The following is a 15,874-nucleotide window of genomic DNA, read 5'->3' as shown; positions in this document are numbered from 1 at the left end:
TGTCTTGCTCAGGACACAACGGACATGACGAGGTTGGTACTAGGTGGGGATTGAACCAGGGACCCTCGGGTCGCGCACGGCCACTCCTCCACTGCGCCACGCAATATTCCCCCCTCTAAAACATTCTAAAAACATCTATAAAATAAGCAGATCCAGTAAGTAGCACTATCACTAAGTGCTATACAAGAAATACAAACTACGAACATAATAAAACTATCAGGTTCTGTATAAAGTCTGCTCTCACTGGGATGCCGACTGATGGGATGTTTATATCTTCCCGTTTAGATGAAGAATTAATTGTAAATCTTATACAGGTAAAGATAATAAAAAAAGGTGGGTGTAAACAAGCAGCTTTTTATGTCTTTTTCCGGGTCCAAGTTGAATGTCAGAGTTGACCAATTTCTCGGCTTATGCCAAAACCTTTTACTAGACAAGTGATAGACATAACTCAAAGGCGATGCAGCAACTCACTGGCTCAGTATGTCAATAGCTGCATAAGCTATGTTAACCCGGTGATCACTTTGCCGGTAAAAGTAGTTCCTCTGTGTTAGCGCTCAGAAAAATATCGCTTATACTTGGGTAATATGCAGGTCACAAGGTGTAAATGGTATATTGTTGGCGGTTTTTGGATGTTTATAGAGGGCTTTATGTGCGCAAAAGATGACTCCCATTACCTGCATTGTTAGCTACCTCGTACTTGCCGTGTATCTCAAATTAGAATGCATAAAAAAGGAAAGATGTGTCTTAAAAAGGGATTGTGAATGATGTGAAAATCCCCAAAAAAGTGCAGTTACCCTATAAGTTTAAGATGCTACAATTCCTGGCTCCGGTGGTCATGCCAACAACAGCTGGGTAGCATTTAGCAGCTGCACAGTGTTTTTATGTACAAACCCTGTTTCCATATGAGTTGGGAAATTGTGTTAGATGTAAATATAAACGGAATACAATGATTTGCAAATCCTTTTCAACCCATATTCAATTGAATGCACTACAAAGACAAGATATTTGATGTTCAAACTCATAAACTTAAATTTTTTTTGAAAATAATAATTAACTTAGAATTTCATGGCTGCAACACGTGCCAAAGTAGTTGGGAAAGGGCATGTTCACCACTGTGCTACATCACCTTTTCTTTTAACAACACTCAATAAACGATTGGGAACTGAGGAAACTAATTGTTCAAGCTTTGAAAGTGGAATTCTTTCCCCTACTTGTTTTATGTAGAGCTTCAGTCGTTCAACAATCCGGGGTCTCCACTGTCGTACTTTACGCTTCATAATGCGCCACACATTTTCGTGGGAGACAGGTCTGGACTGCAGGCAGGCCAGGAAAGTACGAAGCCACGCTGTTGTAACACGTGCTGAATGTGGCTTGGCATTGTCTTGCTGAAATAAGCAGGGGCGTCCATGAAAAAGACGGCGCTTAGATGGCAACATATGTTGTTCCAAAACCTGTATGTACTTTTCAGCATTAATGGTGCCTTCACAGATGTGTAAGTTACCCATGCCTTGGGCACTAATGCACCCCCATACCATCACAGATGCTGGCTTTTGAACTTTGCGTCGATAACAGTCTGGATGGTTCGCTTCCCCTTTGGTCCGGATGACACAATGTCGAATATTTCTAAAAACAATTTGAAATGTGGACTCGTCAGACCACAGAACACTTTTCCACTTTGCATGAGTCCATCTTAGATGATCTCGGGCCCAGAGAAGCCGGCGGCGTTTCTGAATGTTGTTGATAAATGGCTTTCGCTTTGCATAGTAGAGCTTTAACTTGCACTTACAGATATAGCGACGAACAGTATTTAGTGACAGTGGTTTTCTGAAGTGTTCCTGAGCCCATGTGGTGATAGCCTTTAGAGATTGATGTCGGTTTTTGATACAGTGCCGTCTGAGGGATCGAAGGTCACGGTCATTCAATGTTGGTTTCCGGCCACGCCGCTTACGTGGAGTACTTTTCAGCATTAATGGTGCCTTCACAGATGTGTAAGTTACCCATGCCTTGGGCACTAATGCACCCCCATACCATCACAGATGCTGGCTTTTGAACTTTGCTCACGCAGTTGTGGACAAAGGGGTGTACCTCGCCCCATCCTTTCTTGTGAAAGATTGAGAGATTGAGTATTTTTTGGGAAGCTGTTTTTATACCCAATCATGGCACCCACCTGTTCCCAATTAGCCTGCACACCTGTGGGATGTTCCAAATAAGTGTTTGATGATAATTGGGAACAGGTGGGTGCCATGATTGGGTATAAAAACAGCTTCCCAAAAAATGCTCAATCTTTCACAAGAAAGGATGGGGGGAGGTACACCCCTTTGTCCACAACTGCGTGAGCAAAGTTCAAAAGCCAGCATCTGTGATGGCATGGGGGTGCATTAGTGCCCAAGGCATGGGTAACTTACACATCTGTGAAGGCACCATTAATGCTGAAAAGTACTCCACGTAAGCGGCATGGCCGGAAACCAACATTGAATGACCGTGACCTTCGATCCCTCAGACGACTCTGTATTAAAAACCGACATCAATCTCTAAAGGAGATCACCACATGGGCTCAGGAACACTCCACGTAAGCGGCATGGCCGGAAACCAACATTGAATGACCGTGACCTTCGATCCCTCAGACGGCACTGTATCAAAAACCGACATCAATCTCTAAAGGAGATCACCACATGGGCTCAGGAACACTTTCAACCCATATTCAACTGAATATGGGTTGAAAATGATTTGCAAATCATTGTATTCCTGTTACGATCCGCTGCACGGATCATAGTTTGTTTATGTTTCTCGTCACATATGTTTTCAGCACATTTGATTTTGTTTGTGTTCAGTTGCCATGTCAGCTGATTACTTTCACCTGCCTCTGGTTAGTGTTCGGGACGCGCACCTGTTGCCCGGGCACTAATCAGAGGGCTATTTAGTCTTTGCTCTGGCCTCACTCTGTCTGGCTTCGTAGTTTGTTCCCATACAACTGTTAACGACTACTTTGATTCTGCTAGCTTTTCACGCTATGCTATTTTTTCCTGCTAGCTCCCACGCTAGTCCTTTTGTTTTGCCTTTTGTGCTACATGCATGTTTTTTGTTTATCCATCATATGATTTATATTTAAAATAAATCATTTTCCTACCTGCAAGCTGTGTCCGAAGCCGTCTGCATCCTTGGGAGAACCACACCCGCATCACTATGCGACCAAGTCGTTTCAATTCCGTTTATATTTACATCTAGCACAATTTCCCAACTCATATGAAAACGGGGTTTGTAGTAGAAGGCTATGGCTATAAACTAAGAAGTTGATCAACTTTGACATTCAACTTATACTCATAGATCATGAGAAAGTCACAAAAAGGTGCTCGTTTGCACCCACCTTTTTACATTTTTTATCTTTTTACCTGCGTTACGATTTTGATTAATTCTTCATCTCAGGGAAGATACAAAACATTGAATCAGTCGGCATCCCAGTGAAAGCAGACATTGCATATTAAGTGATTGTTTTGTTACAGTATATTCATAGTTTGTATTTCTTGGTTAGCACTAGTGCTACTTGCTGGATCTGCTTATCACTCAGCTTCTAAAACTTGTAGCTCATCCTCTGTATAGTCAGGCTAAAAGAAGATAAGCTTCTGGATCATCATATGTCCCACACAGTTGTTCGCTCTTATTAATTTTGCCATGATTAGTAGTTATTATTGTTCCATCCATCCATCCATGTATCTTTTCCGCTTATCCGAAGTCGGGTCGCGGGGGTAGCAGCCAAAGCAAAGAAGCCCTGACTTATCTCTCTGAGCCACTGTGTCCAGCTTTTCCTGGGGGTTCCCAAAGCATTCCCAGGCAAGCTGGGAGACATAGTCACCCCAACGTGTCCTGAGTCTTCCCCGTGGCCTCCTACCTGTCAGACATGCCCTAAACAGCTCTACAAGAAGGCGTTAAGGGGGAATTCTGAACCACCTCATGTGGCTCCTCTCGGTGTGGAGGAGAAGCGACTTTACTTTGAGCTCCTCCCAAATGACTGAGATTCTCAACCTATCTCTAAGGGAGAACCCCACCACCCGATGGCGGAAACACATTTCGGCCACTTGTACCCGTGATCTTGTCCTTTTGGTCATAACCCAAAGCTCATGACCATAGGTTAGGATAGGAACATAGCTTGACCAGTAAAATGATAGCTTTGCCTTCCGGCTCAGCTCCTTTTTCACTTCGACGGACCAATGCAGGGTCCGCATCACTGCATAGGCCGCACTTCGACAGACCAATGCAGGGTCCGCATCACTGCAGAGGCCGTACCAATCAGCCTGTCGATCTCACAAGCTGCTCTTCACTCTTTTGTGAACAAAATCCCGAGGTACTTGAACTTCTCGACCTGGGGCAAGATCTTGTCCCCAACCCAAGGAGATGGCACTCCAACCTTTTCCGGGTGAGAACCGTGGACTCGGACATGGAAGTGCTGATTTTAATCTCAGTCGCTTCACACTCTGCTGCCAACCGATCCAGTGAGAGCTGAAGATCCTAGCTAGATGAAGGCAGCAGGTCCACATCATCCGCTAAAAGCAAAGAACTAACCCTGCAGCCATCAAACCAGATCCCCTCAATGCCCTGACTGCACCGAGAAATTCTGTCCATAAAGTTGTAAACAGAGTCAGTGACACAGGGCAGGATTCCAATCCTCACTGGGAACCGGTCCGATTTACTGTCGGCAATGCGGACCAAGTTCTGACACTGATCATACAGGGAGTGGACCGCCACAGTCGGGCGTTCCGACTTACTCTCTGAGCACTCTCCACAGGACTTCCCAAGGGTCGAATGCATTCTCCAATTTCACAAAACACATGTAGACTGGTTGGGCAAACTCCCATGCGCCCCTAAGGATCCTGCCGAGAGTATAGAGCTGGTCCACAGTTCCACGACTATGACAAAAACCAGACAGCTCCACCTTAATCCAAGTTTCGACTATCCGGCATAGCCTTCTCTCCAGTACACCTGAATAGACCTGAGGAAGGCTGAAGAGTGTGATCCTGCGATAGTTGGAACACCCTCTCGTTCCCCTTTTTTAATAGCGGCACCACCACCCCTTTCTACCAGTCCAGAGGCACCGTCCTCTGATTTCCATGCAATGCTGCTGAGTTTTGTCAACCAAGACAGCCCCACAGCATTCAGAGCCTTGAGAAACTCCTGGCGGATATCGTCCTTCTCTGGGGCCCTGCTACCGAGAAGCTTCTTAACTACTTCGGCAATCTCAGCCCCAGAAATAGGAGAGCCCATTACAGAGTCCACAGGCACTGCTTCCTCACAGGAAGACGTGTAGGTGGGATTAAGGAGGTCTTTGAAGTATTCCTTCCACCGATCCACAACATCTCCTTTGTGGGGCGGTATAGCTCAGTTGGTAGAGTGGCCGTGCCAGCAACTTGAGGGTTCCGGGTTCGATCCCCGCTTCTGCCAACCTAGTGACTGCTGTTGTGTCCTTGGGCAAGACACTTTACCCACCTGCTCCCAGTGCCACCCCCACTGGTTTAAATGTAACTTAGATATTGGGTTTCACTATGTAAAGCGCTTTGAGTCACTAGAGAAAAGCGCTATATAAATATAATTCACTTCACTTCACTTCACTTCCTTGTAGAGGTCAGCAGCACACCATCCCTACCATACATGGTGTTGACAGTGCACTGCTTCCCGCTGCTGAGACGGCGTATAGTTGTCCTGAATCACTTCGAAGTCTTCCGGAAAGCGTTCTCCATGGCTTCTCTGAACTCCTCCCATGTCCGGGATTTTGCCTCTGCAACTGCCAAAGCCTGTCGGTGTCTGTCTGCTGCGTCAGGGGACCCGATTGGACAATTTTTCAGCTTGACGCTATCCCTCCTAACTGTGCTGCCCTTACTGATAATACTTTTACTGACGATTTAGATAATAATACTACAAGTGGTCTGCTAATAACAGACATCAACAATCATGTACTAGTTTTCACAATCTATGACGGAAACTACAGGAAGAGAAATATGGATGACAAAAGGACATTTCAAAGTCTATGCTCAGGGAAAAATATGATTGCTTTTGAGAATGAACTAAGAGAACAAAATTGGAACAATGTGGACAATGCAAATGATGATGATGCTCGTGGTAATAGTTTTAATACATTCCTGATGCTGTATGACAAACATTGTCCATTGAAACAACTTAGTAAGATGCAAAAGAAAAACAGTAAACGACGGATGAAAAGGGAATTGAGAAATGCATGTAAAAAAATTGTTTAGTAGAACAGTCATAACACAAAGATCTACAGAAGCAGAAAACAATTACAAATATATAATAATAAGCTAACCAGCATACTCGAACATGCAGAAAATAATATTAGTCAATTATTAGACAAAAACAACATGAGGGCAACATAGAGCATACTAAATAGTATCATTAAATATCGTGCTAAATCGATTACCCACAATAATTTCCAGACAGAAATATAAAAAATTACAATATGGATGAAGTAGTTGAACGTTTACTTAACTTTGTAAATATTGGAATCCATCTGGAATAAATGTTTCCAGATGTAGATGATGGATCAGTTTGAAGACATTAACGAAACATTAACGAAACCTTAGACCAGGGATCCGGCCACCCAGCATCCAAAATCCGGCCCACAGGAAGTCCCAAGTTAAAAAAATATGTTTATTTATTTATTTTTAATTTTATTTTTAAATCTTTCCTTTCTAATCCATTTTCTACCGTTTGTTACTCTTGGTGTCTCCTAGCCGCTCAGGCAAATCATATTGTCTAAAAATGAATTTTCCCATCGATAACGTGACAATGATAAATGTTGATAAACATCAATGTTAATTGATGTTAAATGACAAAACGGATTATAAAGACAATGTATGTGTGTATATATATATATATATATATATATATATATATATATATATATATACATACAGCCTGGCCCCCGGCCAAATTTTTTTAACCAAATGTGGTCCCGAGTCAAAAAGTTTGGTACCCCTGCCTTAGACCGAATTCCCAACTCGATATTCCTCAACAATGTGACAAAGACGAAATATTCAAAATTGTAAATAAATGCAAATCCAAGGCTTCAACTGACTGTCACAGAATATATATGGAAATTATAAAAAAAAAGTATTAAAGAAATTTCAGAACCTTTAGCATATATCAGGATATATGCATATTTCATTTCAAACAGGCAAAATGAAATAGCAATAGTTGTACCGATTTATAAATCTGGAGACAAACACCAATTTGCAAACTACAGACCTGTTTCTTTACTAACACAATTATCTAAAATGTATTGAAAACATTTAATAACAGATTGGACACATTCATAAAAGTGGAACACTGGCAGAGAACTAATACGAATACAGAGCTAACATTTCAACATCGATGGCGTTGAAATTACCAGTGGAATATAAATATATACAGGTGTAGCAGCAGTAATTATGGCGCTGGCAAAATCATTTGACACAATTAATCATAATATCTTAATAAATAAATTAGAATGGTATGGCATCAGAAGATTCATACTGAACTGGATAAGAAGCTACTTAACCAACAGGAAGCAATATGTGATGCTAGGTGAAAAAAATGTCAACAGAATTAAACATATCTTGTGGCGTATCCCAGGGATGAAGGCTGGGACCAAAATGATTCATCTCCATATAAACGGCATTTGTGAAGTTACAAAGAACTTAAAGTTAGTATTGTTTGCGGACGACACGACTGTGTTTTCTTCAGGAGAAAACACACATAAGCCTATACAAATAATAACAATAAATTAATATATTAAAGAGATGGGGTTTGACAAAAATAGACGATCTTTGAATCTCAGCAAAACTAAAATAATGCTATTTGGTAGCAGTAGAAAATACAGCAAAATACAAATAGAAGTAGACATTGAAAGGGGGAAAGAAATCAAATTTTGGGTGTAATTATTGATGATAAAATGAACTGAAAATCTCATATAAAATTATACAACATAATGTGGCAAGTAATATTTCAATAATAAATAAAGCAAAATATATTCTTGACCAAAAATCACTCCATATTCTCTACAGCTCGCCAATGTTACCATATCTGAGTTATTGAGCAGAAATATGGGGAAATAACTACGAAAATACATTACATTCTCTAATCGTGTTACAAAAAAAGATTAGTTAGAATGATACAAAATGTAGGTCATCGAGAATATACAAACACTTTATTTATTGAATCCAAAATACTGAAACTCAATGATTTGGTGCTTTTACAATCAGCTAAAATTATGCACAAAGCAAACTTTAGCCAGCTACCTAAGAGTGTATAACATTTATTCTCAAAAAAAAAGGGGGGGGGGGGGGGACCTTAGATGAAAATCTAAGAAACATTTGTGTGCACGTACTACACTTAAAACCTTTAGTATATCAAAATGTGGAATTAAAAATATGGAGTTGATATAGCCAATAAGTCAAACAAAGTTTTACAAAGTACAAAGAAGAAGAATCTTGATAAATATCTTGAACTTTGTTGAAAATTAGATATTATTCATCTCATTATTTGAATCATGACTGGTTCAACTATTAAAAAAGCTGTTGTATTTAGAAATTATTGTTGTTAATTTTCTAAGGGCATTCAATCGATTTAGATTGGTCAGATCTAGTCAGATCTAGTCTGTCTATGAGCACAAACTGATGAAGTCTACTCGGATGAGCGGCGAAACGTCTTCCAAGACAAACCAAGCAGCCCAGTTGCGATCGATTGAATGCCCTGAGATGACAATGACCTGGATGAAAGAGAACCTTCATTGATGTTAATTGTGTCAAAAGATGAGAACAGGAAGTGAACAAATGTGTTAGTAATTGCTATGAATTGGAATGGGGTAGAATTAAAAAAGCTTTTCTTCGTTCGACTCCTTTTCAAACATGTTGCAATGAGAATATGCAGATTATACGATGAATCATGTTGTTTAAATAAACTTAAACCATAACCATAACATGGTGTTTGTTATGGACAATCTGTGACAAGCACAAATGTCCAATAACAAAATAAAATACCACTCTGTTTTTTGTTGTTGAAGGAAATTGCAAATGATGTGATGTGTCTGTGAAATTAATGCGCCGCCATATGCTTGAAATGAACAAAATACGTAAATATTATGAATGTGCCTTTTACTACATTACATACATATTTACAGTGCAGGGCTGTGAATCTTTGGGCACGATTCGATTCGATTCTTGGGGGTAACTAGTCGATTCAGAATCGACTCTCGTGTCCAACCTATTCAATTTAAAATCAATACTTTTCTAATAACATTGGGTGGCCAGTTATTAATTGCAGTTCTATGATTAACAGCATTCCTCCATAAAATAGACAAACAGCTCTGATAAATTATGTTACAAAAAATGGTTTTGTTTAACAAAATGCTACCTAAACATTTAATAAAGTCAAATACAATTAAGGCAACAAGAGAAGTATCCCACACTTCTCTTTTCTAAAGGAAATATGTACAGCAATATGTGCATCTACAACAGGTCGATCGCGGAGGGTGTGTCAGTCGCTTGCCAGCCAGGCATTAAAAAAATAGACCTAAAAATTAGCGATCATCAATCTTCACTAAGACGTCACTTTCGTCACTTGATTGACATTCACGGCACCCGAAGGTCTTGTGAGATGATGCTGGCTGCTGCGAGCTCATTATAAAGAAACAATTACCGCCAGGAAGGCGAGAAACACTTTTTGTTTCAACAGACTCTTGCGTGCCTGCCGTCAAAACTCTAAATCAAATCAAATCAACTTTATTTATAAAGCACATTTAAAAGACCTACTGCACAGTTCCTGTCTTCACAATAAAAGCGCTGCTTCATCCTGCCTGCGCTAACAAAATAAGAGTCTCAGAAAGCTGGCGTGCACGAAGTTTGCCGCCAATGTATTTCTTGTAAAGTGTATAAAAACGAGTATGGAAGCTGGTCAAATAAGATGCCAAAAACCAACCACTTTTTCATGTGGTATTAGACAGAAAGGAGGACTTTTTTCTCCTCCATTTCAAAATGTGGACGTTATCAGCACTACTGTCTGATTCCAATCAATGCAAGTCATCAGGAACAGGTAATAAACCAACTTATATTCTTGTCTTCATGAAAGAAAGGAATCTATATGTGTTAAACATGATTGTATTATCATTAAACACATTTAACTTGTTAACAAAAACGTCTCTTTCATAAATAAATAAATATAAATTATGTATATAAATTAGGTAGATCCCCTCGACTTGGTCAATTGAAAAGTAGCTCGCCTGCAGAAAAAGTGTGTGCACACCTGATCTACATCAACAATATGATTAGCCTAAGTGGCTGGACAGGACAGATATATATATATATATATATATATATATATATATATATATATATATATATATATATATATATATATATATATATATATATATACACACACACACATATATATATATATATATATATATATATATATATATATATATATTTAATGTAAAAGAGATTTTTGATTGATGGAGGTTTTTGGATGTTTTTAGAGCGCTTTTATGTGTGACTGGAGCGGATCCTATTACCGCCATTGTTAGCCACCTTGAACTCGCTGTATATTACAAATTAAAATGCATAAAGAAAAGAAAGACATATGTGTTCTTGTCTCACATAATGATTGTCAATGATAGACTAACACAAAGAAGAAAGAAAATGCATGATAAACCGTGTCATGTCAACCAAATTGTTTGGAATTTCTAAATCGTTACATTCCAAGTATGAAGCTATAATTGTCTATTATTATCATGTCAAAGTCCACCTCTGTCTTCTTTAGGATACAGTCTCATTTGGAGATTGTGTGCTCTCCACGAAGGATACATGTATTGGTACAGAGATGTGCGAAGAGCTGTGGCACCCTACTAGGTAACACAATAACGCATATTAGTTATCAATGTCATTTTTGAAGCTTGTCTTGCTATTGTATTGCAACTTAATACTATGGACTCTTTGGATAAGCCCTCATATTCAGATGGGTCTTGATGGGGTTGAAATATTTACGAATTCCTCTGCGAGCCACCATGTGCTCCGAAAAGCTGGTCAAAGGATGAACTTGATCAAGTCTGCCACCACCAAGGTACTGTACGGTAGATCATGTCCAACAATTGTCTTTGTGTGAAAAATGTGTGTAAACGCTATGTTTATTTTTCTTGATTCATTCAATCTTCATCAAGATTTTTGACCCTTACATACTGTTCAGGTCAAATTTGACTGACTTTGACATTGGACAACATTTTAAATACCTTATGATAGCTCAATGACGACAACCTTCTTCTTTTTATACGTATACTTTACTGAGTTTAAGTTCCGGGAACACAATAACAAACCGGCTACTGCCGTTCACATAACCGACTAGCAACCGAAGCCCGCGCATAGAGCAATGCATGCTGGGAGTTACCGTAAATACACTAAAAGAGTTACCATAATAATGCGCAATGCAAAAACAGAACATTTACAATTTCCCACCTTTTTTTCTTTTTGTTTTTTGAACACAAAAATCACAGTCTATTAATAATGTCCATAAGTATGAAAATGTAAGAACATGGTGACCAACAAAAAACTTATACAAAAAAAAAACTGTCCACAAAAGAATAGTCTCTATTCCAGTTTCCACTCTCCAACACTGAGTGCCTTTAGGAGCTGAAGTGCGGATGCACCTCGTTTTGTCAAACAGTCAGCTAGCTGCTCTCCTGTAGGTGCCCAGAGAATCTGTTGGATTCTTTTACTCTGAAGAAGTTCTTTGATGCCATTTATTTCAAGGCGGAGCCTTTTCTCTGTCACTGACTTAGTAGACTTGATGGCGTCTGCAAGGGAGTGATAATCAGTGACACACACTATTGGTAAGACATGTTGTGATACATTCCCTGTGGTAAGTTCTGCATGAAGGTCAGATAAAGAAATGGCACTGTCAACAGCATCTGCAAGGGCAAGAGTTTCTCCAGCAAGAGTGGTCCGTACGACTCTCCTGATCTTTTTTTGACTGCCAGTACACAGGTGAGAATCTTCCTTCCTCACCCATCAGCAGAATGAGATGTCCCCCTTGAGTGCCTCCATCTGTAAGGTTTCCCAGCGAGGCGTCGCAGAACACTACTAGCTTTAGAGAACTGTCTTTTCCCAGGTTCTGAAACTTCAGTGTCACCTGTTCTGATTTCAATTTTCTCACCACCTTGTTTGTGTCATGTAAAGTCTGCACAGTAGCATGTTTTATGTTAGCTGCAAGGACACATGTATCAAACATAATATCCGGTCTACTTTGTCTGGCAACCCACAGAAGTTGACCTATTTTTGATCTCAGGTCATCAATTTCACTTTCAGTCAAAAGAGCATCCCGTCTCATGGCTCTGGAGATGTCTATGTGAATTGGCTGGAGATTCTGTATGTAATAGTCTTGATGCATACATGTTACTCCATTTGCAGTGACGTACTCCATGCCTACATAGCGAAAGCTGTCATGTTCTTCTCTGCCCACTTGAAAGGCAGATTGCAGGTGAGGGATTACGGTTGTTGGGAAAATCTGTGAACCACCCCAGATGAAATCATCAACATGACAAGCAAGCACTCCAGACACATTACAATCTTTATCCAACCAATAAAATAAAACAGGGTCAATTTGTGACATATTTCCTCCAGTTTGCAACATTGTTTCTTTAACCCTATTGTACCAGTACAGTGATGCATCATTTAGTCCATAAACACATTTGTTTAGCTTCCATAGAGTTCCCTCACTCTTAGCTTCAGGTGGTGGACGAACATAAATGTCTCGGGATAACTCATTTCCTTGAAGGAATGCTGACTTTATGTCCATAGAGTGGGATGTCCATCGGTTTTGACATATCACAGACATGAGTAGTCTAAGAGACTCTGAGGCACATGTTGGTGAGTCTTTTGGGAGATCTTTTGTGTTTAGCTCTTCAAATCCTCTCGCTACTAGCCTTGCTTTTGGAACTATGCTGTCTGGTGTGTCTTTGAGTGTACACACCCATCTTGTGGAAATGCATTTTTGTCCCATGTTTTTTACTTCATCAAACACACCGTGTTTCTCCCAGTTACTGATTTCAGTAAGTTTAGCTGATTCAAATGACACATCCTTTGTAACAAGTACATCCTCGTGATCAGATGGCTGTTCCACCCTGTTCGATGACTGAATCTGCAGTGTGTCAACCTGTGAAAGGTCAGCTGACCTTGTTGTGCCAGTGAGGTTAACTGGCTCAGTGTACTCCAGATTGTACCAGTCCTTGTGTTTGTCAGTTGCCTTTCCCGCTCGACCTAGCACTTTTGCTGTGTGTGAAATTCCAGTGTCTCTTTCCACATACTTAATGAATTGTCCTGCCTTTAGATTCATACTACGGTCTGTTCTTATGATAGGAGGTTGTCTGTCGGATGGATCATTATCCTGCTCATTGCTGTCTCTGTCATTATTTGAGCTCCCTGCCGCATTCTCTGTGTCAGGCACACTGTCTACATCACTAGATACAGTATCAGTTGATCTTCAACATGTTCAATGCCACATTCTGCTGCATTAAGTTCTGTCTGGCTTTCTTGTCTGTCACGAGACGTGTCAGTGTAGTGATCTGTGGCCTTGCGCAGTCTACAGCGATGCACCCGGACATAGGAGCCTCCATGTCTAAGAAATATTACCACCCCGTTTCGTCCAATAACCACCCCAGGGCCTTTCCATTCAATGCAGTCCATTCTTTTGTAGTACACTTTATCTCCAGTTTCGTAGTATTCAGCTGTGCTGCGAAGCTGTGTGCGCAGAGCTCTCCTGATTCTCTCAGAGCACTCTGTCTCAGTAAACGCTGTCCTTGCTTCATGTAATGCTGAAATGTGCTGTCCTACCTATTTACTCATGGTAGTGCCCTCCAGGGCAGGCGGTTTATCAACCAGCACAGAAGGTAGGTCCGGGTTTTGTCCAAACACCAGCTGGTATGGACTAAATCCATGCACATTGTGCATTGTATTCTTTGCCATCAAGGCCCAATCTAGGGCTGCTTTCCAGTCACAAACACTGCTTTTCTTCACTTTTAACAGGATCTCTGTAAGTGTCTGGTTATGTCTTTCCATCAATCCATTACTCCATGGCCTGTAGGCAGCAGTGGTTTTCACTTCAATATTAAAGTTGTCAGCCATGTCTCTCATTTCCTCATCATTGAATTCACCTCCATTGTCACAAAAAATCTTAGATGGGGCTCCATGAACACTCACCCAGGAATGAATAAAGTGCCTCACAATTTCACTGGATTTTTTTGTGGTAACAATGCTACCAGGTTTGGGCTTGTTGTACTTGAGACATGTTTCACAGCTGCTTACGATGTCCTTCAGAATAGTAACACTCTCATCATCATTACTTCCAACACTAATTTGTAATTTTTTGAGTTTATCAACTGAGGCATGTCCAAACTGCTTGTGAAGTTTCACCAATACTTTGTGTTTTTCATCTTTACTCATGCCATCTCTAATGGCCAGAACCTCATCAGTTTGGGGTTCATTCTCAGGGGTGGCTGTGCAATCTCTGTCCACTGTGTTTACACAGTAGTGTCCTGAGGATGTAATCTCAAGAGGCACTGGTTTCTGAAACATCGTGGCTTTATCATTCTCATTGTCAAGCACTGCTTTTGCCCTCTTAAGTGACGTTTTACTTAGTAATAAAGGAATGTTCACTGAGACCACCTCAGTCTCTATGTGGCACCTGGTTTGTCCTATTTTAGCTGGGACTTTTACTTTTTTTATGGAATGAACAACTTGTCCATCACCAAACTTAAAAGCTCTTCTACTCTGCGTATTTTCAATTTTTTTCTTGTCACTCTCCTTCAGTGTATGAATGTAATTATCCGGCCATTTTTCACCACAGACTGTTCTGGTGCATGCAGTGTCAATTACAGCTGAACCTAAGGCTTCTACCATGAATATTTCAGCATCAGAAACTGACTCTTTGGAAAACAATGTAACATTGCACTCTTCAATTGGTTCTGTCTCTGCATTTTCCTCTGTAATTTTTACATGTTCAGCCTTATTTGGGCAGACCTTAGCCCAGTGAAATGTACTCTGGCAAATAGCACACTTAGACCTCCTGCCGAACCTATCTAGTGGGTTTGAGCCAGTCAATGGCGCCCTCTTTTGGTCGGGTTGGGAACGAAATTTCCTTCCGTCTCTTTTCCTATGATCCACATAAAAAGCAATATCTTCCATCCATCCATCCATCCATTTTCTACCGCTTATTCCCTTCGGGGTCGCGGGGGGCGCTGGAGCCTATCTCAGCTACAATCGGGCGGAAGGCGGGCATGTGAATTCCCCCGCTGCATGTGGGCGGCTGCACATTGTCTCCAAAAATCCTTTTTAAAGCTGACTTCATGCTTGCAAATGTAAGTGTTGAACAAGCTGTAAGCGCAAGCTGTTTATCTTTAACATCGAGACTGGCTGTGTTCAACAACTTGAATGCCAAAACAGCGTCGGGAAGAACCATGTCAAAATTAGCGCATTTTGTTGTACCTCTGCTCGAACTGAACGATGTAATCCACCATGGAAACTTCGTTTTCTCTCCAAATCTTGTCAAAGTCTGTGAATGCATCATAAGCTCTGTCCTTTTCTTCTTTTAAGAATACATTATCCAATGCCTTTACAAGGGTCTTCATCCCATCATCTTTGTTCAAATCATCCGCAGGTATTTCCAAAGCTGTATCTCTAGCTCTCCCCCTCAGTGATAGAGCAACTTCTAATGCTTGTTTCTCCTTATCGAGGTCGGTAACACATTTCCACTTAATTTTTCCAGCTTTCATATGACTTATTTTCTTCAAACGTAGGAGGGACTCTGTAGTTAGCGTTGTTAGATATCCTCTGCTACCATTTGA

At 40.5% G+C, this 15,874-nt stretch overlaps 1 protein-coding gene across 2 annotated transcripts in view; it reads left to right on the top strand.

Moving 5' to 3' along the window:
* Positions 1-15,874, top strand: part of LOC133608539 (glutamine-dependent NAD(+) synthetase) — an 88,620-nt gene that overhangs the window by 34,559 nt on the left and 38,187 nt on the right. For both annotated transcript variants that reach the window (XR_009815609.2, XM_061963841.2), the window contains exons 7-8: positions 10,804-10,892; positions 10,986-11,103. Coding sequence is in view for 1 of the 2 variants with exons in the window: in XM_061963841.2 (XP_061819825.1) it covers positions 10,804-10,892; positions 10,986-11,103 (207 nt within the window). In the remaining variant the exon portion in view is untranslated. The remainder of the gene's footprint in view (positions 1-10,803; positions 10,893-10,985; positions 11,104-15,874) is intronic.

The sequence above is a fragment of the Nerophis lumbriciformis genome, linkage group LG06, assembly GCF_033978685.3.
Source record: "Nerophis lumbriciformis linkage group LG06, RoL_Nlum_v2.1, whole genome shotgun sequence".
In the NCBI taxonomy this organism is placed as follows: Eukaryota; Metazoa; Chordata; class Actinopteri; order Syngnathiformes; family Syngnathidae; genus Nerophis; species Nerophis lumbriciformis.
This window is presented reverse-complemented; position numbering and strand designations above follow the sequence as displayed.